General features: G+C 39.3%; 1 protein-coding gene across 3 annotated transcripts in view; it reads right to left on the bottom strand.

Annotated features, from left to right (window-relative positions):
* Positions 1 to 18: 18 nt before the first annotated feature.
* KMT2E (lysine methyltransferase 2E) overlaps positions 19 to 24,813 on the bottom strand; it is a 117,682-nt gene continuing 92,887 nt past the window's right edge. For all 3 annotated transcript variants that reach the window (XM_024208512.3, XM_024208514.3, XM_024208513.3), the window contains 9 exons: positions 23,870 to 24,124; positions 23,485 to 23,629; positions 22,339 to 22,592; positions 21,379 to 21,435; positions 17,996 to 18,559; positions 11,922 to 12,220; positions 4,038 to 4,126; positions 3,553 to 3,644; positions 19 to 2,276 (listed from right to left, as the gene is read on the bottom strand). In XM_024208512.3, the coding sequence (XP_024064280.2) occupies positions 771 to 2,276; positions 3,553 to 3,644; positions 4,038 to 4,126; positions 11,922 to 12,220; positions 17,996 to 18,559; positions 21,379 to 21,435; positions 22,339 to 22,592; positions 23,485 to 23,629; positions 23,870 to 24,124 (3,261 nt within the window). In that variant the 3' untranslated portion in view covers positions 19 to 770. The remainder of the gene's footprint in view (positions 2,277 to 3,552; positions 3,645 to 4,037; positions 4,127 to 11,921; positions 12,221 to 17,995; positions 18,560 to 21,378; positions 21,436 to 22,338; positions 22,593 to 23,484; positions 23,630 to 23,869; positions 24,125 to 24,813) is intronic.

The following is a 24,813-nucleotide window of genomic DNA, read 5'->3' as shown; positions in this document are numbered from 1 at the left end:
AACTCTCAGGACAGTGTGTTAAAACTGACATAATTGTGATTTATTAACATGAATTAAAATGCCCAACCAGTGCTGCAATGTGACAGTATATTAAAAAATTAAAGATCATATACTGTACTACTTCCACAAAGATCACACATTTTTGCAAAAGAGACTTGTCATTATGTACAGTACTATATCAAATGAAAGAAGCCGTAAGCAATTTTACACGCAAAAGAAATAGTATTTACAGCAGTTGTCAGATATTAGAAACAATCTATACATTAAATTACATTTCTGCAAATAACTGATGAAACAAAAGTCATGTCCACACCAAACTATAAAAATCTGTATTGCATTGTTTTCTAGCTATATGCACACAAAGAACTGTTGACAGAAGAAAATGAAAAATCTATTCGTGCCATCTCTATCAGTGTACTTATTTAATTACATATGTATAAAAAGTAATATAGAAAACATTCACTAAATGAATTTAACTGCAACAATAAAATTTAAAGATTATGCAGCATCAAATCTACTGCCAGAAAAAACTGCTGGAATGTTCACTTACAAAATAAAAAGAAATACCTAATACTGGCTGAACAGCACATTTTCAGGAATTTTAAAAAAGCAAAAAAATGGAAAGAATACAATGAAAGAGCACTGGTGTTTGCTTTTATACAAAGTATCATGTACAAGCTTTAAAAAGTACCTTGAACAGGTACATATGAAATATACACAGTTTATCTTACAGAAACATTTTTAAAATGTTTAGGAGCAAGGGTCCCATTTTAATGCCACCCTGAACCATGGTAATTATTTTGAAAAGTTGGTGGCACCTGTGCTCTGTGAATAGGAATTTGTCCAGGCACTGGAGATGCCTGCTGAGGTCCTTGCACCCCATGAGGAAGGGTTACAGAGCCAGGATGAGGACAGAACCCTGAAGCTGTAGGTGTTGGAATACTGTTTGGTCCTTGAGGTTGGATATGAGGACCTTGACAGTGAGGTCCTGTTCCAGCAGGCTGATGTTGAGGTCCAGGTCCCAAGGTTGTATGATGTGGGGCTTGTGATGAATAGGAAGATACACTTGAATGAGCACTTGAAGGAAAATGTGGGGGTCCTTGATGTGATGGATGGTGTAACCCTTGTGCTGATGCTGGGTGATGCCCAGAGCCTAAAACATTGGAAGGTGGAGGCGGTGGGGGTGGAGGAGCTGAATTTACTACATGCTGGTGTTGTGCTTGCAGACCTTGATGTCCTGTTGTGGAATGAGGAGGTTGATGATGGGGTAGAGGACCTGGGGGTGGAGGTGGTGGTGGCAAATGGTGACCAGCAGCTTGAGAATGAATGTGTGATCCAGGGGCTACTGCCACGGCATGAACTGGACCTACTACGTGTGCTACAGAATGCTGCTGATGGGAACTTTGCTGCTGTACAAGATGAGGTCCTGGAGCAGGTGGTGGTGGAGGAGGAGGAGGAACAGCAGATGCTGATGCCTGATGATGAATACTGGGGTTCTGAGACGGCAAAAAATGCCCTGCAGTTACATGGTGTCCTGGAACTGCTTGCTGGCCCGTAGTGCCAGGAAGTGCTTGATTTGGTCCAGAAGAGAAAACAGTTTGTTGGGGTATGCTACCCTTTAACTGACTATAACTCTGAAAGTTTCCGGAGGGCTGCTGGTTTTGATAGTAAGTAGAAGAAGAAGGGGGTGGGGGAGGAGGTGGGGGCGGTGCACTGCTGTTCAAATTTTGTTGGTTAAACTGACTATAAGTTGCTGAAGATTGTCCTGAAGGTGCCTGGGTGAACAACTGTCCACTAGCCTGCTGCTGACTACCAGGCTGAAGGTTCTGTGCTGCTGGATAAAAACTTCTGTGTGTTTCTCTCTGAGGTGTTCCAACTTGAGGTGACTGTGGATGATGAGGTCTGTACGGAGATCCTAACTGTTGTGAGTGAGGCTTTGGTGAAAGATAACCATGCTGTACAGGTGTGTGAGGAGTAGATGATTTTGGAGGATTTTCTACATGAGGTGAAGGGGGACAGTGCAGTTTCAAAGGTGCAGAAGGCAGCTTTTGTGAATGGGAAAGTTGCTCTGTTGAACTACGCAAATGCGACTGAGATGGGTGAGTTTTTGAAAGTACTTGGACATTATTTGTCAGTTGTTTTTGTTGCAGCTCAGATTTTGGATGATTCACATTCTCAGCCTCTGGAGTATTAACTGCAGTTTCCCAGTGAGAATCTGGTTTTGTGGGTGTTCTCCCAATTGACTGCGCTGAAACTACAGGACCAGGTGAAGAAGGCTAGATAGATGAAGAGAAAGAACAAAGTCAGTGTAACTTTACTTCAAAACATTTTAAAATATTAAAGCCAGTTTCTTAAAAATAACTTTCACCAAGTAAGTGTTTTAGAAATCAAAAAGATTTTGTTTTCCTTTGGCAGGTGCACAGGATGTATGTTCATTATTTGAAAAAGAAGATAGATACAGTTGGAAGTCTAAGCTTTCTTAATGGTAGCATTATCCTCATGATGAAGTGTTACCAAAATGCATTGAAGCTTATTATTTATACAGCATACAAAGCGTCCCAGGTTTAAAAACAAAAAACACCCGAGAAGATGTCACTACTTGAAATATCTTACAATCTACGTTATTTATAAAAGCCCTGGACTGCTGCTACTAAGGGATTTACTTCAAGTTCTATACAGAATAATTTACAGGTTTCACATCAAACTTCAAATCTTAAAACTGGGATACTGTGAACAAACTGACTGAACATTACAACCTGAATTCCTCCATTTAATATTATGCCAGTAGCTACTACACAGCTTTCTTCCTATCAGTGTTAATTACCCTCACTATTAAAAATTTGACACTTTATTTTCAGTATGAATTTGAGCATGTAGATTAGAGTTCAGATTCCTTGTAAAATTATATAGTGATCTATTTTGTTTTTTAAATCAAAATGCAAAACCATTGCAACAATTTGTCTCCCAAAAAAAATCACTGCAATTGTGACTTTGGTCACTACCATTCAACATAACACATACCAAATTTTAATTGAACTGAGACATAGCCAAAATATTCCAGTGAGCCTGTGATCTATAATAATTGCATAGATTTTATCTGTTCATACTCCAGAGAATTAGGATAAAAAACAGATGAATCAGTCTGGTTATTCTTTATCAAGATTTTCCGATAATTCCAAACAATACCACTTGTGCTATGCTAAGGTATAAGGATCTTAAATGTGCTTGTTGGTGTTGGCAAGTCCTTTGCAATTGAGAATTCCTATCATGAATGAAAGCAATGGCAACTTTTTACTTGGATTAGATGAAAAATGTCTTATGTGGCATATTACATGGTTGAGATTTGGCTAGAGTTATTGCCGCTCATATTCAACACAGATGTATATTAGGTAAAAGAAAAAAGTTCTTGACAACTACCTAAGTGAAAAGCACTTCGAACAATCAAGAAAGGCATTCCCAAATGTACTACATACCTATACATACTAATCTAATCGAACTACACATCAGTGCTGCGTGCATCTTATTTGCGCGCGCACACACACACAGTATTACCTTGCTTGCTTTTGAAGGACTCTTGCAAGTCTTTTGAGAAGTATCTGGGGACGGACATTCAGTTGTGGACTCTGGATTTTCAGGATCAGGGTCTACAAGCAAAAACACAGTAAAATGTAGGTTTCAGAGTAGCAATTAAAATGAAGTAAAATGTAGCAATTTGGTAAACAAGACTTTTGTAAACACTACTAAACAGTTTACATTCAACTCTAAAGAACTATTTTTCAAGTTCTAAGTGAAACGATTCAACACTGCAAGCATGATACGAGGTCATCTGCTTACTGATCTTCCATTAGTTCAGTGAAATAAAGGACCTTAAGTTGCAACTGAGGAATGATATTTGAATGAGATGGTGAGTATGGACTACAAGGTGATTCTCACCCTACAGATGAAGCAGATCCAAACATAATATTAAAATGGCTAAGAACTATTATGTGGATTAGTTCAATGAATCCATTTTCTGGACTGATAGTAAGCCAACTTACCACTGTCCTTGTCTTTCCTATGATCACTGAGAAGTAAAGCTCTTTGATAACTTCGCTCCCTCACTTGTTCCACTGAAGTTGAAGCAGTCCTTTAAAAAACAAACAAAATATTCTTTACATTAAAGAGGTCTAATTCCACAATTCACATGTCAGATGTATATAATTTAAACTCAAATACAGGGCAAGAGAACAGCTGTTTGGGCAAGAATACTGTGTAGCAAACTCACTTGTTCTTGTATAGACAGTATACACAAAAGACAAAGGATGTTCCTATCTACATCAATGTAATCAGTTAATTAGGCTGTTCGTTTTAGTAGATTCTCTCACTTCAAATATGGAATAAGTTCAACAATTTCTGCAACATGTTCATCTTAACAGAAAAGGAAGTTAGCGCTAACAGAATTCCTGTTAATATGAAGAGAAGAGAGATTGGGATCTTTTTTCTTATGATTGAAATTACATGGATGAGAAAGGGAAGGATGCTCTGCCACTGACATAAATTGGGCATTTCTGAAAATTTAGGCCTCGTTCTCTGTGATTCAGTTTCTCCATTTGTAAAATGGAGAAGATAATATCACACAGGGTGATGTAATGACTAGTTCATTGTCATTTGTAAAGCAGTTCTGGAAGGTGCTACATGAGCACAGGTCTTTTTTTTTGGCAGTGTCCAAGCCATATGGGCTAGAGTTGAGAGCAGTGCCAAGCACTGGTAGGGGCAGTGGACAACACTGGAACTCTTCCTCTGCATTCTAAAATGTTTTGATAAGTTATCAGTGATGACTATATGGCATTACTCTACGGTGGTCTTGTTGGCTTCTGAAAAACATTTGGTTTCTTAAGTCTTGTAAGGAGGTGAGTTAATCATTAGGTACCACTTGAAAGGGCCTAAGTGTATTTAATGGATCATATATATTATATATCTCACATACTAGTTAGTAATACATAAGCAAATGCATAATCAATATAAATTTAAACTTAGTTTAGTACAGTTCATCAAACTTTTGAATAACCATTTTCTGAGAAGGAGTGCAAAACACCGTTTTTGGCTTACTAAGTATCCCTCATTTCTCTTCTTGAAACATCCCTAATATTTGAGTGCAGAACAAGGATGAATTATCAATGAGGGGTCACAATGTCCCCTCCAAATATAATCAGGATAAACAAAGAAAGTCCTTGTCAAATATTTAAGATTGATAGTTCTGTTATTGATAAAACAGATTATAGAACCTAATGTGTATTGTGAAATCTTACATTTGGTCATAAATATTGTTAATCATTATTATATAATGAATCAAAGAAGAGGGGTGTTGATAGAAAGCAGGGTATAAAAGGGTGTACGCAGACTTAAGTTTTTGCCTTTGTTTGTGTATAGCCTTGTCTGTATATACTCAGCGAGATCATTGACCAAACATACCTCAACTGATCACTAGGGTGTGGCACTTTGTACCTATGCTGAAATAAACCTGTTCCTTGGATCTGAACTCTGGAGTCAGCAGTGGTTTTTTCTGCCATCACCAAGCAGTATTTGTCTGCTTTGCTAGGTTTGTAAGGTAACAGGCCTGGTTGGTAGTCCTGAAAATATACTTTAAGGTCTCTCATAATGCTTAATGGGGAGAAAATTAAGCAGCATCCAGTGCTCAGACTAGTACTTCTTTCTATCCTGTTTTCTCTTCCCCCTACCACTCTATTTCTGCACCCCAGCATCTTCCCCCAGTTCTGGATGTCTGGGCTGCTCTGCTATCTCTGCAGCTCTTGGAGGTGGATTAGTATTTTAGCACCACATGATCTGGTAAACACTCCCTCTGTTCCTGCTTGCTGCCAGACTCTGCCTCCACAGCAGCAGACAATAGTGCTTTTTTACTCCCACTCATTCTCCTATTTTAACTTTTCTGTCCAGTTTTCTTAGGCAGTGTTCTCCCTCCTGGTCATTCTTTGTCCTGCTGCCTGGGTCAGTTAACCCTCCCTGAGCCTCCACTGCATTCTCTCCTTGCCGGCTCAGCAGCCAAGAAAGCACTCGGTAAGAATCCAAGTAGTGCTCTGTAAGGTAGGCTTCCCAGGCAGATGGTGAGTTCAACCCAGACTTCTGTCCCTAACTGCATTAGGTCCTAGGGCTACAAGCTGGACAGACAAGTGAGGTCCTCTACCCGTCAAGGCAACTGCGACTCCAACTGGGGGGAAAATGGACCAGGAACCCCAGACTGCAGAGCAGGAAGAAGCTCCAAAAGCAAAGAAAACTCTGCCCACTCGACTCAGGGGATCGTGCAGAACACTCCTTCCTGAGCCAACCAGGTGGAATCTGACAAAAAATTCCTCCCTCCAAGGGGGAATGGGACCCAGTAGGGGAGGATTCTGAGACAGACCTCTCGAGAGGGCTCCAAGCCCTAAGGAAGGCAAGTTACAAAAGGCCTCACCAAAGCTGCAGCAGAGCTTTTACACTTCCAGAAGACACTAAAAAGATTTAAAAAAGAGAAAAAGCACAAAAAATCCACGAGATAATGTCTTCTGCCTCCTCCTCCTTCCCCACTGAGGAAGGTGAGCTGTCTGGATCTGAAACCTGAGCAGACTCCTGAGAATAAACCTCAACTTTCAAAATCCTCCTAAGGCTTCAATAGCCGTTCACCCCTCCTTCAAGGAAGTGATGAAGAATTAATGGAACAAGCCTGATAAGGGCAAACATGTGAACAAGAGCAACCTCGGGCTCTATAATGTTCAAGAACCAAAGGGCTGTATTGCTGAGATACCAAAGGATGATGCACTATAGCATCCTCCCTAGTGAGGGAATTCTATCCTAGGGAACCCATGGATAGAAAGATGGGCTCTGAAGCCTCTTCTGTCACCATCTGAGTGTCTCTGGCAGCTACTTGCTTTGCAAGAGCATCTCCTTCCTGGCTGGAAGATCTCAAAGCCCTTAAGGACAGAGATCACACTGAGTTTGGCTCCAATTTAAAGAGAGTCTCCCTAGCAAAAGCATTTATAGCTGATACCTCAATGGATTCAATCAGGTTCTCAACCCAAGCCATGGCTTCCAGCTCATTAGCCAGGTGCCACCTATGGCTCTGACCAGGGTGGATAAAAATCAGTGATTTTTTTAAAATTATTTAAATTATAAGAAGTTTTTCTTTTTAAAAATAAACCTGTTATAAATGAAATATGAGTTTAATACAAAATATGTTAAGGCCTAAACTACTTATAATCTCTTAAAACATTTAAATAAAAATATACTGACTCCATGAGGCTATCAAAAACTTTGACTTAACTTTTTTCTATATAAAGAATGAATCTGGGGTGAAAAGTCTGCCTTTTGAGGTCAAGTTTTATAAATATGGCATAAAAGGTCATGTGCTGCATTAAGGGCTTGACCCTGGGGGGGGACCCAGAGGCTGTGCTACTAGGTGCGAGAGACTAGCAAAGTCATCACAGGCGTTGGGACCTGACCTCTGAGTCCCAGACACACCATCATATATATCATCAAAATCATCCACTGAGCTCACCTGAATGGTTTCATATTCCTATTTTTTACCTGAGCTCAGATTGGCTTAGTTCTCAAATTATGAATATTTATGACTCCATACACCATGGAAACTTGCTCGCCAGCTCATGGAAAAACAATGAAGTTGATGTACCCCAACCATTTAAGGTTGTTTTGTTTAATAAAAATAAATTTTATATGCTGTTTTGTGTGTTTAATTAAATTCCAGTTACAATCCAAATATAGCTTGACACAAATAAGGAGCAAAAAGTTAATTATCTAGTAAATAACCAATATCATTCACCATTTTCTAACATACTAAAATGTACAATTAATCAGAATCTGAAAATATTAAGTTCTACCACATCCATTCTTCATCCACTCACCCAGTTCAATGACCACGTAAAACAATCTGATCCAGAAGTGATAGAAAGTGTTCCCTCACAAGAAAGGTGCTCTTGGTTCTTACTCCATCTTTGTCATTGTACAGAAGTGCAAGGGGGGTGGAATCAGAGCTATTCTCCATTTCAAAAGGCTCAAAACAAGTGGATAAGAATAAAAGTTTTGGATGGAGACCCTATCCCTGTCCTAGGGGGAATTCTTAACTTCAGTAGCTCTAGCAGAAGCATATCTCCATACTCCCATCATAAAGTGTCACTGCAGTCTTCTGAGGTTTGCCTATGGCAGGAAACATCATTGGTACCAAACACTCCCATTTGGCCTGTCCTCAGACCCCAGGGTTTTTACAAAAATGTTGTTGGTGATAATAGTGAGACTCAGGTTGAAGGGAACTGCCCTTTTCCCCCTTCCTGGACGACCAGAGCTCCAGTGCAGTAAGCAGTGCACAGGGCCACATCTCGGACAATGAATCTCCTTAAGGCCCATGGTTTCATCATCAGTGCCAAGAAAAATTCTCTGGTTCCATCCAAGAATTAATTTTCTTGCTCTAGAGCTCCAGATACTAGATTTCCAACTTCTAGGACTCCTGGTGTCCTGGATAGGGATCATTCCATGGTCAAATCATGCATCAGAAGTCTTCAAGTCTTCATATTAAAGGTGTAGGACCACTCCCCAGAACACGAGAGATCATGTACACGTTCTGACATAGGTGATCAACTCCTTACGATGGTGGTCAGCACAAAGCAATGTCTGCCCATCTGCCTTCCAGATCCTTTAGTCCTTGCAATTGAGACCACTCTGGAGGATTGGGAAGCTCATTTAGAGACCCAGACACCCCACGAAACCCGGAGCAAGGAAGAAATGGCTCATAGCATAAACCTAGAGCTGAGAGCAGTCAAGCTAGCTCTCCTAAGGTTCCTGCTCAACCTAAGGGTGAACCACATCCTGGTTCAATCAGGCAACACTACTACAATCGCATATTTAAACAACCACAAGAGAACTACACATGGAAGCAATGGAAATAATGAGATGGGTGGAACAGTTCCTCCTTTTCCTCAGAGCACTCCACATTAAAGGGGACCTGAACCAGCAGGCAGACTGGGTCAGCAGGTGTAGGGTCAACAGCTTCGACTGGTGTCTGAACCAGATGTTCAGCCCCCCTTCAACCGAGCTGTTCATGGATCATACAAACACAAAGAGGCCAAAATACTTCACCATGGGGACAGATGCCTTATCGCACAGCTGGCTCCAGGGCCTACTCTATGCATTTCCACCCTTTCCACTACTGTGGAGGGTGGTCCAGAAAAGAAAATGAGAACAGACAATGGTAATACTGATAACTCCTTTTTGGCCAAGGAGACCTGGGTTCTCAGACCTGATAGAGCTGACACTGGAGCCCCCAACTCCAGCTTCTGCAGAGATTGGACATCTTCTCACAAGGTCCTCTTCTTCACCTGGACCCAAAACAGCTTCAGCTAACAGCCTGGGTACTGAGAGGTCTGTCCTCCAGAGGCATTAAGACATTGCTTCATCTAGAAGAGTAGAAATGCTAAAAGTGTACTTCTCTATCTTGTCCAGATTCAACAAAAGCCAAGTGCAAAATCCCAGAACTCCAGGAACACTAACCATTCAGGATTTCCTCTAAGAAGGCATAGATCAAGGCCTTCAGCCCAGTACCATTGTACCTCAGGTGTCTGCTATTTGCAGGAGCCCCAGACTCCCTGGAAGATGGAGCAGTCCGGTTAGCCAGACGTGTGGTCAGGCCACTCTTCCCAAAATGGGACCTTTCGCTAGTTCTGAGCGTCTTGACAAGCCATCTTTTTGAGTGTCTGATGTTAGAGACGGCCTTTTATTTATCCATTGCAACTTGTTTCTTAGTAGCTGTCACATCCACCAGGAGAATGTCGGAGCTGCCAGCCTTATCTATACAGGAACCTTACTGCATGTTACATGAGGACAAGATGATGTTCATGACACCAGAATCCCTTCTTCTCCTAAGTAAATTCCTCCTTCCGCGCTTCCTAAGAGGTTGCGCTTTCTTCGTTCTGTCCAAAACCACAAGATCCAAATGAAAAGATGTGGCACACCTTAGATGTCAGAAGAGTGTTGAAAATCTCTCAAGCACACAGACTCCACACAAAGCTTAGACTCCCTATTCGTGCCCTTCCACCCAAAATGCCAGGGACTCAGAGCCTTCAAGTCCTTCATCACTAGGTGGCTTAGACAATGTATTGTGGAAGCCTACAAATCATCATCGTTCCTGTGTCAGAAGGAATAATGGCACGCTCCATGAGAGCCTTAGCAACCTCATGATTGGAACAAGTGAGTATGTCCACTAGAAATCTATGAAGCAGCCACATGGTCTATAGCTAGCACTTTCATTAAGCAAGCACTACAAGATGGACCTATCATCTTCTGCAGAGGCCTCCTTTAGCAGGAAGGTGCTCCATGCAGTGGCTCGGAAATCAGAAACTTTCAAGTGAACTCTCAAAAAGGATGGTACTTCTTGCCTACCAAACTTTTTTTTCATAACCCTCCCTACATCTCTTCATTGCTTGCTACTTCCCAGATGTCCTGAATTGTCGGAGATACTAGGCTGCAGAATGGAAAATTTCTTACCAATAATTTCATTTCTGCTATCAGCATCTCCCATTATTTTACCCACCTTGGATGGTTCAGGAGTCAAGGGTCAGATATTAAGTGGAACTGTTACCATATGACCATCTTCCTTGGTCTAATGTATATAGTTATTTCATTATCTCTGGAATATTTATTAATGGTGTTATGCAAGTTTTATAGCTTGGGAATAACTCATCTGGGAGCAAGCAGGAGCAGAGGGGGCAGGGCCAGACCGGATGGTGTCAAAATATCAATCCGCCTCCATGAGCTGTAGAGAGAGGAGAGCACCCCAGAATTGTGGGACAAGCAGAAAGGAAATTATCGGTAAGAAATTTTCCATTCGCCCCGTATCTTCAGTTTTTGCTGGTTGATTGCTTTATCTTTGCGGTTCTTCAGGTGCATCCCTTTACATCCTAATATACTAACTGATGCATGATCCCCCACTGCAAAGTTAATTTTTAAGTACTCCTCTAAAAACCTGCCTAAAGTTTTGTGAAGTCCAGCTGTGAGAATTCTGCTGCTCAACAGAGGCAGCTTGAGTACGTTCTGAGCAGAGGTGGATCTTCCTGCTCAGATTCTCAGCCCATGGTCAGCTGAAGCTTTGGGGGAACTTCTCTACAGTAGGGAAATGTGACGAAAGTTCTCCATTGTTGCTAACACCGGATCACGATTACCTGTGCTAGCAACGTTGGGAACCCTACTGTACATGGGATGCTGCTCTGTCCAAAAATACTCTATTTTATGTAGGAAGTTACAATCTTGACCTTTCCTCCTGCCATCCTATCTAGGCTTTTATAATCCACAGAAACAAGAAATATTGATTTGTTTCACCCCGGCTAAATATGACTATTTACTAACACACCTCCTCACCATACTGCATTTTAAAATATTTAAGTGCTGAATAATCCACGTGCAAACTTTCAGTGACAGGACCGAATGTGTATACATATTCCAATCACTTCCCTGAGGAATCTATTCTCTGTGACTGTAAGGAAAACGGAATTAAAATATTTGTTCAGTCATTTGAAAGCAAGGCTTCTGGCCAAAACTTATTTTTTATGAAGTAAATGTAGATTAGATATTCTGTTCAAACATGTATAATTTATGTATTTATAAATGGTATCCCATTGCCTTAGCTCCGAAGTCATCCAACCACAGCACACTAACAAAATACAAAATACAAGTTTGACAAAATTCGATTCTATAAAATACCCCCATATCTGTTACTAAAATAAACTGTTGCTATCAGGAATTCATGGCACTTACAATTTTACATAATGCATATGTAATATTTCCTAGACACACAAATTTAGAGTGAAAAATGTAGCACATTGCTTCTCCAATTGTCTATTTGGCAACACATTTTCTGAACTTGCAACCTGTGCTAAATGGCTTACCACTGAACTTCTGGTTCATTCTTCTCACTGGAAGAAGCTTCTTTAGTTGGACAGTTGTTGCCAGTTTCTTCTGGAGTTGTATTATAAACAGTAGCTGGCAATGGTAAAGGTAGGTTAGCAGTGTTATCAATTTGCTCCCCATTTTCACCACTGTTATACCCATCACTAGCACCATTGTTACTGCTTATACTTCCTCCACCAGCAACATGAGGAGATACGGTAACCAGAGAAAAGCTCTCGGTCTTGGAACCACTTTTTCTAGCTTCTCGTTGTCTCTTTCGGTATTCTAATAAAGACACCTATGGAAAAAACATAAGAGGAAAAGTTTACTCGTTTTTCTTTACAAACAGTTAACTTCTGATTGCTGATAAAATTAAATTAAAATAAAATCTACAGAGCAGTTCTCTTTAAATAACTTCAAATGGATATATCACTTGCATTGTCTCTAAAATATAAGCGGAGGTAAGTTAGTAGGGCTAATGATACTCCTTTCTGGAGATTTACAGAATGGTTTACTTTGGTTTCTAGTGAATAGGAGTACAGGGAGAGGAAGCATGTATTTCTTACCCTAGGAAAATGGATCTGGGGCAGTGAGTGTGGGAAGGTCCCGCTATGCAGAAGCTGCACTGTTGTGGACTGCATTGTAAATACTGGGACTTCAAGCTACCATGTGATAGTGGTGGCCATTTTAAACTATTTTATTTTTCTGGTTTTACCCCAATGCATTTGCATTTAAAACAAAACAGCAGGCTGATGGTTTGTTCTGATATAAAGGTGTTGCAAATCTTTGATTTGTAACACCCGTATTTGATTGTCATTATTTAAAAGAAAAATTTATGGAAATCTGAATTATTTCCAATTCATGCATTTTGTTTTCAATTAACCCTTTATTATATAATAAAGGTAAAGATTTAGCATACATTATTTATTTCATTACTGAAGAACATGATGTACATTAAGAAATTTTTAAAGTTTTTATATATATTTGCAACTTTCGAAAGTCTCCTTAAAATAGAATAGCAACCAATTAATTTTTAAACAGACAGTGCTTTTTATGCTTCCTCCTCTCCAGGAGGAAAATCTGTGCAAAGCTGTTCTTAGTGTGCACCTCTGGGTTTGAAACAAAAAGCTGAAATACTAATATTAAGGCCTGGACAGTATTTTTTTTCATTAAGAAATCAGCCTTCTGTGCAAGTTAGGTTTAACCCCTTTATGCTTTCATGTCTATTACTGGCAACCTGCACTGAGCCTTATCTTCATAAAACCCAAACCCAGGGAACAAAAGTGCCACAACAGAAAATGCATGAGATACTGGGGCAAATTCTCAGCTGGTATAAATTGGCATAGTGCCACTTTACTGAAGCTACACAGATTTACAACTGTTGAGAGTCTGACCAGCTACATACACACCCACCCACCCTATGGCCAAGATTTTTTTAAAAAAAAATAGCTTAAAATTAGTATCCTGAATCCATATTTGGGCACAACTGATTTTCAAAAATACTGAGTACCAACAGCTCCCAGTTAAGTCATTGTGAGAGAGGAAGAAGTAGTTGAACTATGGACATCTCCATTAAGTCTGACAAATAGAATTAGGGCTTGTCTACACATAGAGTGCTGCAGTGGTGCAGCTGCTCTGCGTCTGGTGAAGACGCTCAGTGCCAACGGGAGAGCGCTCTCCCATCGGCATAATAAAACCACCTCCGCAAGCGGCGGCGGCGGCGGCTATGGTGGTAGCAGAAGCTCTCCCGCTGACATAGCGCTGTCCATACCGGCACTTATGTTGGTGTAACTTATGTTGCTCGGTGGAGTGGTTTATTCACACCCCTAAGCGACATACACTGTAGGGTAGACATAGCGTAAGTGTTGCCTTATCTTTCTTCATGTGTTTACTGTTTTGTAAATTAAGAGAAATGGTGGGAAATTAGGAAAGACTGACCAGTGATATGACCCATCCAAGGAAATTAAGGTCACTCTATTTTGAAAAAGATGGATGGCCTCAGCATTTAGTTGACTTGCAAACAGTTCCAATGGTGAAGGCCTCATATTTTTTCTATTAGAAAGGATATGAAAACTGAGGATGCATTCTACCTGGGGAGGGAGCGAGACAGGGCAAGACTCCCCTCCCCAATCCCCACACTCATACAAAATAACTAAACGGAATCCAGATACTCATTTTGCTTAAAGCAGTCCTTTAAACAGACATGGTTCAACTTTTGAAGAATATAATTATGCAGTAGAGAAGCTTGAGGTCATCAACGTCCTCTGCATGATAACAAAAGGAATGGTCTCTATCCATAACTGGGCTTAGTATTTTCTCCCCATATGGCACAATTCCACCACAGCCAGAGGGTTCCTGTAGGTAGTGCACCAGTGATCTTCCCCAAAGTTGATCTGCTTTCCAAAATAATTTTTCACCATCTCTCATTTTCATACTTCATTTAACAAATATTTGATTCTTCAGACGAGATCCCAGTTCCTTGATGTAAGAGCAGTATAACTTGTGCCAGAACAAGAACAGTTCTTGAGGGTATACTCCATATTCTTCATCAGGAAGAAAAAGTCAGAAATGTATTATGTTCTAGAGCTGATGGAATCGCAACATGTATAAGAAAACTGCTTTTCTGGACAGAGACCCTATGCTTACCACTCATTATAATGTTGCAGCATCTCTATTACCATAGTATATGAGTGTCTCAATCTTTAACATGCTTCTCCTCACAGCACTCCTGTGTGGTAGGAAAATCATATTCCCAGTTTACAGACTGGGAACTGAAGCACAGACTAAGTGACTTGCCCACAGTCATACGGGAAGTCTGTGGTGGAGCAGGGAATTGAAGTGTGGCCTTGTGAATCCCACTCTAGCACCCAAACTACTGATCCCTCCATATGTCTAACAAAAGTGTAATTTAATACATCAGCCCAGAGTGTGGTAGCTGTTTCTTCAGGTTCACCTATGGTCATGAACACTATCAATACATGGCCTCTTGGTCTTCTATCTGCATCCAGAGCTTTCACAAATATTCTGTTAATGATAGTAGCCAGTCTTAAGGGTCCCCGAGTATACACGTACTCTTGCCTAGGTAATATATTAATCCAGACTTTGTTCAGCAAAGCAGTTCTCTACTCTGAAGATGCTCGTGAATTTAGAGATCTGAGAGCTTGTCTACGCATGACCCTTACTATGGAATAAGGTATGGTTTGAATTTAAAGCAGAATAGTTGTTCTGAAATAACTCCACGTGTGGACACTTATTTTGGAATAAGTGTCTACATATGGAATTACTCCAGAATAACTCATGTGGACAAGCCCTGATCTGAGATGTACATATAACAACTTGGGAGGAGAGAGATATACCAGTAAGGAAAGACTTACCAAGATCTCCTTCTATATATACACATCATTATTAGGCTCTGTTTCCATTATTTGGAACTGAGTGTTTTGTTTAGGTGTAGTATCATCTACACATGAGGAAGATTCAGAGATTACTATTTACAGATTGGGATATGCTTGTATTCCTTGGGCAGTAAAGTGCAGATTCTGTAATCCCATCAGTTATGATGTCAGAGGTGAAGTCTGATCAGTCATCCTCTCTAGAGAAGAGTCCTCAAAATTTATGCAAGTCTTCTAGTCTGAGAGTTCTCTTTCAACTGGTGTTGAAGTTGAAATTAAGCATACATTTTTCTAGATTTGAGGGCAATCTAGCTCTCTTGACCTTTCAAAAGGAAGCCTTGAACTCCCATGTTGTGATACAGTTGACTAACATGACAGCAGTATTGTATACCAATTAATAGATGAGAAGCTCCATCATCCATGTAGAAGTCATTTCCTGGATTGGCCAGAATCTCTCCTAACCTCTACTCTTCATGTCAGCAATCAATAAGCCAGGTAGGTATTAGAGAACCTGTACATTTGGAATAGTCATTTGCAGTTCAAGGGTATAGCTAAATATTGCATTTGGCAATGTGTTGAAGGCCAAAGATTTTGCAACAAAATGCACTGTATCCACAGAAACAGTGGCCGTTAAAGATGATACCAGATAAACATCTAAGGATTTTCTTGTTCTAGACTGGTGCAATCTGTGGTCTGGAGGTCATTGTACCATATCATGAAATACACATGGATAAAACCACTGTAAACTGGCTGCTTTAAGACTTGACATCTTGTCTTAGTTTTTTTAAATTTTCCTTTGGGAAGAAGTTCTACTACAGAGGGGATAAACCATGTCTTTCGCTGATGCCACCTCAGCGTGTACTATCCTTGGGTTCCTGCATTTGGTAAAATTTTGGAGTCAGCACAATAAGCCTCTTGCCCATGTCTGGAAACTCTTAGGCTGCCACAATAATATTGAACAAGTACACACCTATAACTACTTTGATCTTAGAAGTAAGGTACTTAACTTGACCCCTATTAGTATGCTTCTACGAAGTGGTCTTAGATGCCTCGATTCCAGTTTGGTAATGACTTTTCTCCTCATGACAGGAAAAGATTTTCCTGCAATTTTCTCTCAGGATGCTCTTCCTCAGTTTTTACGAATTTCTCTCTTTTTTGATACAGAAGGAAGAATAAAGAAATCTGATGTTTCTTTGATTTTGTGCTCTTTGGACTTTTTAGTCCTCCTCTGATTTCTTAGCTTTGGTGGGAGAGAGACAGGGATTGCAATTTTGTCTGCTTTTTTTGGAAATTTCTCTTGTGTGAAACTACATTTTCTTTCTCATCAGAAGTTGAGTAACTGATATGGTAGACAAACCTTACACTGGTGTGCTTTTGAGAACATTCCTCATCAGTGAGAGGAGGGGGTAGGAAATCAGCATACTTTTTTAAAGAGGTAAACACTGATTTTAGGACTGTGGATGGAGTAGAGAAATCCCTTTGTTGCGTAGCTGGCTATGCCTGGATTTAAAGACAATGAGGCTCACTTAAGCATCAGATGAGGATGAATGGCAGAGTAGTTGCAAGAGTTTATAGCTATTTGGCTTCAGCTGAGATCAGGTTCCTTCCCTTCATCTTCAAGGTGCCTTGGAAGGAAAAAGAGCTGTAGTGACATGACTGGGAACAACCATGCCTATCAATGTCAGAGTAACACAGCTCGCCTTCAGTATCTAGCTGCAGATGTATCTCGCAATCTGAGCACAGCCTGGACTCGAATTTCCTTTTCCTGAGCTGATCTGCCATGTTGGAGGGGGTAAAAGAAGAGGAACAGAGAAAAGCAGGAAAAACCCTGTTCATTACTGCCACAAAAAGTTTGAATAAAGGAAGAGAAAATCTAGAACAGCTACTGACTATGGGGGCAGAACTTCTGGCAGGTTGCCAGGTGAGAGACACCATCATCCCCAGTGTTCCTGTTCCCCATTCTGTAAGGAGAGAGGAGGAGTATAACTCAACACAGTAACATCTACCGAAGACATTATGCAGGAGAACTTTTAGTGCTGGTAATGGCTGACAGTTATAAATAGGCCTATAGCCATACATACCCTAAATGTACTGTAACTATTTCATTTAAATATTCTTTATAATTTAAAAGGGAGTAGTTTTGGTTAATGTCAATTTAAAATTTAGCTCAAAAGCTGAATTTTCTAAATGTACACTTTTTACAAAATCTAAAACCAACAGAACTGTTTCCATGAATTAAAGTTTCCCCTGAAGTAACTGCAGCACTAAAAGCCTTACAGTAAAACTGATTGGTGTCAATTGATTTTCATTGTCCAAGCTGAGAACCAACAAATTAAGTAGTGAAATGTAAACTGGATTTTTAAAAGTCTGTTTTAATAAACTAATACTGTGAGTTTCTGTTTGTTTGCAACATATGATTTTTAAGCTGACAGAATCCCTTCAACTATAGTATTGTGATATTTTGGGATATAAGCAGGTATATTGATTTTCAGGTATGAAAATTAGAAGTTCCTTTTTAAAAAGGTAATCTGTTAATCATATAATGAAAATAATATCTGCATTGTAATACCTGTAAAAACTGATCGATAATAAATGTGTTTTTATTAATTATTTTTCTCATAACAGTTATGCATGTACTGGACTATATAAAATAAATCATGAATGATGCTTAAAGTTGTAACCTTTTTCTTTTGTGGAGGATTCTGGGGTGTGCAATTTCCATCCATCAAGATGTCGTTATTGACAGTCCTTCCAAAGCCAGATGCAATTCCATCTTCTGAAGTACAAAAAACAGATGCTTCCATAAACATGCCTCTTGCATCATCTTGAATCAGGCACTTTGACTCACTTATTCTGAATCCACCTCCTACTTCCAACTGATGTGAAGGTGTCAAGTCCCTCAAATTAGAATTCATTGAAAAATTTACACCTGTCCTGTCTGGGCTTTTTACCCATGTAGAATAAATTGTACCCCGACCACACTGAGCAGTTTCTAGTTGGCTGTTAGAATCAGTCCTATCATGTGAGGGGGCTTCCAAGTTTTTATGCAGTGTACTTTGCTCAACTTCGAGTCCCAACTGAAGGTCTGATACAGATTCCTTTTCTCCAGTGCACTGCCTGGTGACATCGGTCCTATTCCTTGGACTAGAATATCCAATAGTCTTTATTTCTTGCAGGCCCATTTCTGTCAGACTGGAATTTCTGAAAGAATTTAGTGCTAGAATTGTGGATGATCTGTCATATCCCTGCATGAAAAAAATAAAAAATAAAAGAGTATATGGTAGATATTGGACTATTTTTTCCACAAGGTAACTTTTCTTCTTATACTATTACATGTAATATAATTGAGGCTTCACTAGCGACTGCATCCTTAAAGCAAAATTAAATCCCTTTTAGTTATGGAAACAAATGTTTTTAATCAGAATTAGACCATTTACTCTCAGAGGGCACATTTAAGAGACCATTTCAAAATGATGCGCCCCCCCTTTTTTTTTTTTTAAATGCCTTCCTTACTGCCACCTTAACACATGAACATTTAGGAAAGAGAAAGAAACAATCTCATGGACAGGCTAGTTAAAAAAAAAAATTATCCTGTTTCTACTTTTGCTACATATGTTGATAGATATAACATTTTAATCAAATAAAGATTTCTGAATTTGTTTGCAATGTTAAAATACACCGCTACTTCGATATAACGCGACCTGATATAACACAAATTCGGATATAATGCGGTAAAGCAGTGCTCCGGGGGGGGCGGGGCTGCGCACTCTGGTGGATCAAAGCAAGTTCAATATAACGTGGTTTCACCTATAACGCGGTAAGATTTTTTGGCTCCCGAGGACAGCATTATATCGAGGTAGAGGTGTACTGGTGTTAAATTTTAAGATGTTAGCTCTTACGATAGAAAGAAATCTCAAAAGAAGCAGGGTTCCTGGTCCTAAAGAGCTTAAATCACATATGGCAGGCTCCTTTCCAAACAGTGCTTCACCTAACAAGTGCAAGAGGGTTCCCTACTACCAGGCCCGCCAACAGGGAGGTGGGGGTGGGGGGGTCAACTGCGCTGGGTCCTGGTGATTTAAAAGGGCCCGAGTGGATGGGATAGTTAATTTTTATTAAAAACATACATCAGATTAAAAAAAAAGAAATCTGGTTTTTCTGCTGCTGCTACTCTGTACAGAGTGCCATCCCTCATTGTGACATTAACAATTTGCCAGAGCACTGCTGCACCCTGCTCATCTGGACAGGGAGACTCTGAAGAGGAACAAGGTCCCTCTGTGCTACCAGATTTCCTCCCCCAAAGCTGCAGCTCCTTGCCAAACACAAGTCAGCCAGTTCAGCCATCCTAAATTCCCCCCTTCGCTGCTGCTAGCACTGGCTCATGAACTGCTATCACGAGTGCAGGATGAGGGGCCACCTCTACCACTCAGCCAGGGAATAAGGTGCAGGTTTTCCCTCGGCCTTCGCCCCTGGTTGCCTCCTCGGAGATCTCCTGGTAGATTTGGCATACCATGCCTGCTGTCTCCTTATTGCTCTGGGTGATGACGTCCCACAGCACAAGTACTGTATTGTATATTTTAACTTTGTTGGTCATATTCAGTTACATCTTGTATATCAGTTTTTTCCTTGTCTTTTACACATGAATCACAATTAGGTGTTTAATTAGCCTACTTGATACCAGGGCTGACTTTAGGGCGATTCAGACGATTCTCCAATTGAGCTGCTGCCGAAGATAGTGGCGGGACTTTGGCGGCAGCTCCTTCTAATCGGGCCCCGTGGTGCCTAAAGCCAGCCCTGCTTGATACTTTAGGTGTTTTCTTTGTGCTTTGTTAAATGTTTAATATATTAATTAATTTCATTCCATAATGTATTTATTTAATTTAAATATATAATTCAAAATAACAAATTTTACATCTTATATTTAGGCTCACAATTTGTTTAATACTGATGCTGTAACTGGAAGAAAAAAAAAAAGTTGAAGCAACGCCACAACTTATGCATAGTGGGTTCTAATGTGTTATCAATAGGATAAAAAGTAGTGTCATAAACCCCAGCCATCCCTTTCTAGGGAGGCCACTGATTGTTCTGCCCTGGGGCCTGGAATTGCTATCTGTGGGCCTGCCTACTACCACTGACATTCTAAACGTTTTCAGGAGAGAAATGCCTTTCTAGGCATCATAGTAGGCTAGTAAATTAAACCTTAAGTCAGACACATAATACCACCTTATGTGAAAACTAAACAAGCCCTGTATCTAAAAATAATCAGTTAAAAATATGAAGTACTCATTTAAATGAGCTTTACAGTTCATATATTCAACTGACATGAAAATTCGACAACCATGTTAATTCTAACCTACAAGATGTACTTAACAACAATATGCATCAATGAATAATTTTTCCCCACACATTCAGAGGTATATTTTAAGTCATTCTTAGGACTCCCATTAGAATATACAAGGTGAATTTCTCAAGAACTGCCTGCCTTTAGCTGAATGTGTAAGACATAACAGTATTAGAAGTATGTATAAATAACTTTTACTGATCATTTCTAGACATTTCAGTGCTTAGGGTTTTGGAATTTTTTTAATAGTAACACTGTAGTTAATTATTTCACCAACTTTAACTCTTAAATTTTGTTGCTGGTAATCTACAGAATAATGCACTGTTTATGATTGTCTTCTGGAAGAAATTTCATTTATGTATTCTCAAATGTATGGATCATGTTGCCTTCTAGTGCCTGTAGTCTACAGAGAATCTAAGCTCTAAATGGGACAAAGAAAGGAAGAGCAAATGGACGGGAAGTGGGAAAATATGAAAGGATGGGAAAAGGATGAAGAAGGGGGAGCAGATAACAAGGAAGGGAAAGGGATACATAAAGAGAAAAATGGGGAATGTGTAGTGCAGAAGTGGACAAACTGAGCTCAAAGAAAAATTATTTGCCACATTTTCACCAATTGACTAATTTTGGTTTGTTTACTATTAGTCTTGCAAAACAAGATTTTTCTGCTAATGAAGATGTACAGATGAAGCAGCAGCCTTTTCTACAGTTTCTCACAAAGATTCTTACCTCTTGACTGTAAGCTCGCCTCTTAATTTCTGGGGAACTGTCAGGTGAGGAAATATTCTGCACAAATAAGAAAATTAGTAAGATTCAAGTTCAATCTTAACATAGGGTGACAAAGAAATATGAGAAATAAGAATGAAACAACTTAAGTTTCCATTCTTCAAATTAGTGTAAGAAGTGGTTCTGTTTCAATTTAATGGCATAAAAGCAACTGTTCAGTAACTCTTGTTGACAATAACCACAACATACGAAAGTTAACAGGCTATTAATTATATATTACAATGAAAAATATAGAAAAGCACATCTCTGCTTCAATATTGTTGACCCTTCATTCTTTTCAGATTTTGAAAGTAAACTAATATCTAGATCTTGTTGGTAACAGTACAATTTTTAGGCCCTGATTTTGCAATAAGATTTGTGCAAGTGGATGTGCCCAGAGAAGATCCACTGAAGTCAATGGGGCTCAATACAAGCATAAGAATTCACCCAGATGGTTCTGATTGCTGAACCAGGGCCTTTAATAGTAACTTACAGTGTAGTCTTCATGAGCAATTTGGGGTTTATCTACATGGCACTGGTAAATCATGCCAGAGGGATGTGATTTATAAAGGTCTTATAAAGGTAATGTGTTGCACTCTAACTGCCCCTTGTAGACTCTGCTGGCACACTCTAAAAACCCAAACGAGGTACCTTTTAGAGTATGCCAGCAGGAACTACATGGGGCAGTCAGAGCGCAACATGTTGGAGCAAAATCACACCCCTCTGGTGCACTTTGCTGTTCCATGTAAACAAGACCTTATGTTCCACGAATAGAAACCATGTCTGATAATCTTGGTGCTTAAAGCAACTGGCTAATGAGTTTTAAGTGCAAAACAAGACAGTAATCAGAAAATGTCTTATTTATAAAGATGTTGGGGGGAGAGGGAGAGAGAGTAAATATTCACGTTCATCTGAAAATCTCACCTCAAAGTGCATGGCATTTCCATGTATACATGGAGTCACGGGGGTAACTGGTGAATATATGGGTTTATAACCATTCCTACAAGTTTCATCTTCTGCTTTTATCCTAGGAGGAGTAGCAAACAATGATGGGTCTGTGGCAGTGGTATCAGCATGAGTTGGCGTGGCATATGGAGAAGGAGTAGGTGTGGAGGTTTCTGAATAAGCAGAATCCAACAACTGATAGAATCTTCGTTTTTTTAGTGGTGTTGTTAGATCTATATGTTAAATAGAAAAAAGAAAGACTAGGAAACAATATTTTGCTGATCTGATAGTCATTCTTCCTCATTTTGTAAAGACTTGGGCATGCAATAAAGCTATAAATATAACACATTAAATCAGTCAGCCAGTCAAATTAAAGAAATGCCTCTCATGAAAAGTGTTAAACGTGAAAAGTCAACTACAATCCTAACAAATTACTGAAGGCAGCACAGACTTTAAGAACTGAAATTTTCAATGTTAACTAAAATGATGGAAAAACATTATAAATTACCAAAGATACAAAAACACATCAGTTATTACATCATGAAAATTCTTCAGCTCAAAAATGAAAACTATCAACATGTTTATAACATTTCACAGACTTCACATGCCAAGGTTCCTTAGTTTCACCACATTCTCATTTTATATTAAATAAATAATTTTAAGACTAGGTAATTTTTCGTGCAAGCAACTCCCATTGAAATTAATTGGAATTTTGGATAATACAAGGGCTGCAGGAATGGGTCTATAACCTGAAGAGTAAGTCTGAGCAGATCAATATGAAATACTTCCTCTAAACCATATTTTCTCTCAGTGAAACCCTTAAAATTCTAAAGATTAAAAAGTATCCATAGATGTGTGTCAATTTACACTAGCTGGAATAACAAACTATAGTATACCACAATTATTTTCATCCCATATTTCAAGTGTTCTAATGTGACAAGAACAAAGAAAAAAGTGAATAATACTCCATATTAAGGAGGATTTTCCTACACTGTCCACTAGAATATTTGTTGTTTATATGGGGCGTTTATAGTTTGAAAACCATGTTCCTCAGTAATTTAAAAAATATTAAGCCACTTCAAAAGATTAAGAAGTCTTATAATATTTAGGTGTTAAAAACTTCACCTGGTAAGGAACAGCTGTCATTCAATAATAATGGACTTTTATTTTCACCATTGATCACAGGACTTCTAGATCTTTCTTGAGATGGAGAATTAAATCTGTCTATCACTGTTGAGTTTTCTTCTTCCAAAGCTTGCTTCAACCAACGCTGTCATAAAAAGAAAGAACTTTCAAAAATTAGATGTAATTTCATTTCTAATTGAAACTAGTTCTGAACATGCTACAGATGGTAGAGCAGTTCCAAACACTTCAAGTTCCAACACAGGATTCATGCTTACAAACAAGAATTGAAATTAAATAAGAGGGAGTTGGGGAAAAAAAGAAAACCCACAGAAACAAGCAATTTGCCTTTCGTTTTAAAGCCAGGTTAAGTCAAAGGATTCATTACCTTCTTGCAAGAGCCAGTAATGTTTTCCATGGGTTCTTTTCTCCTCCTTTTTTCTGAAAGGAATGGTGAAGTAAAACGAATATAGTGCTTAGGAGTAGAATATACATGTGGACTGTAAGTGAGACCTGGTAAAGAATTCAGTTGTGTAGCCAGAACTTCAGGGTCTGTAGTTATACGCAGAGGCCTTTCTGAAATGCTGTCTATAGGCTTTCCTGTCTTCTCATTCTTCTCACTTAACCATTCACTGACCAAGTGCTAGAGAAAAAGGGGAAAATGTCAATGCTTATAAAGTTATACATAAGAAATTGCAAAATGCTGCTTAAAAAATGGTTTAGTATCTCAACCCTTCTGCATTTGATAAATCATATATGCTTTTTGGTTCATACAATATATGGATATCTAGTTTTCTGGACTATAAACTTACAAAACTTTAACGTCTAACATATAGATCAGCTTGCAATTTCTCATTGATAATTTTCTTCACTCCCCCTAAAATTCTAGCTAGCTTGTATGTTTCTTACCATCCTGGAGATGGTTCTTTTTTTATAAGCCACACTATCAGTTCATGTTGGAGTGTCTTTTTTACATGTTAAAGTGTTGGGTGTGGTTTGCTTTTTCAGCAGATTATGTTAATAGTATATAAAGCTTCATTAATTTATCATCCAGCAAACAGATAGCCTGGAGTGAGACTAAATCACATTGTTATTTTAGGCTAAACATAAAGCTGTCTTTCTACTGATGGTAAGGCAACTCCCATCTTTTCATGTGCTGTGTATTTATACCTGCCTACGTTATTTTCCACTCCATGCATCTGATGAAGTGGGTTTTAGCTTATGCCCAAATAAACTTGTTAGTCTCTAAGGTGGCACAAGGACTCCTCGTTGTTTTTGCTGATACAGACTAACACGGCTACCACTCTGAAACCTTTCTACTGATGGTAACTT

The sequence above is a fragment of the Terrapene carolina genome, unplaced genomic scaffold (assembly GCF_002925995.2).
Source record: "Terrapene carolina triunguis isolate 2854851 unplaced genomic scaffold, T_m_triunguis-2.0 Scaffold68, whole genome shotgun sequence".
NCBI classification, from domain to species: domain Eukaryota; kingdom Metazoa; phylum Chordata; order Testudines; family Emydidae; genus Terrapene; species Terrapene triunguis.
This window is presented reverse-complemented; position numbering and strand designations above follow the sequence as displayed.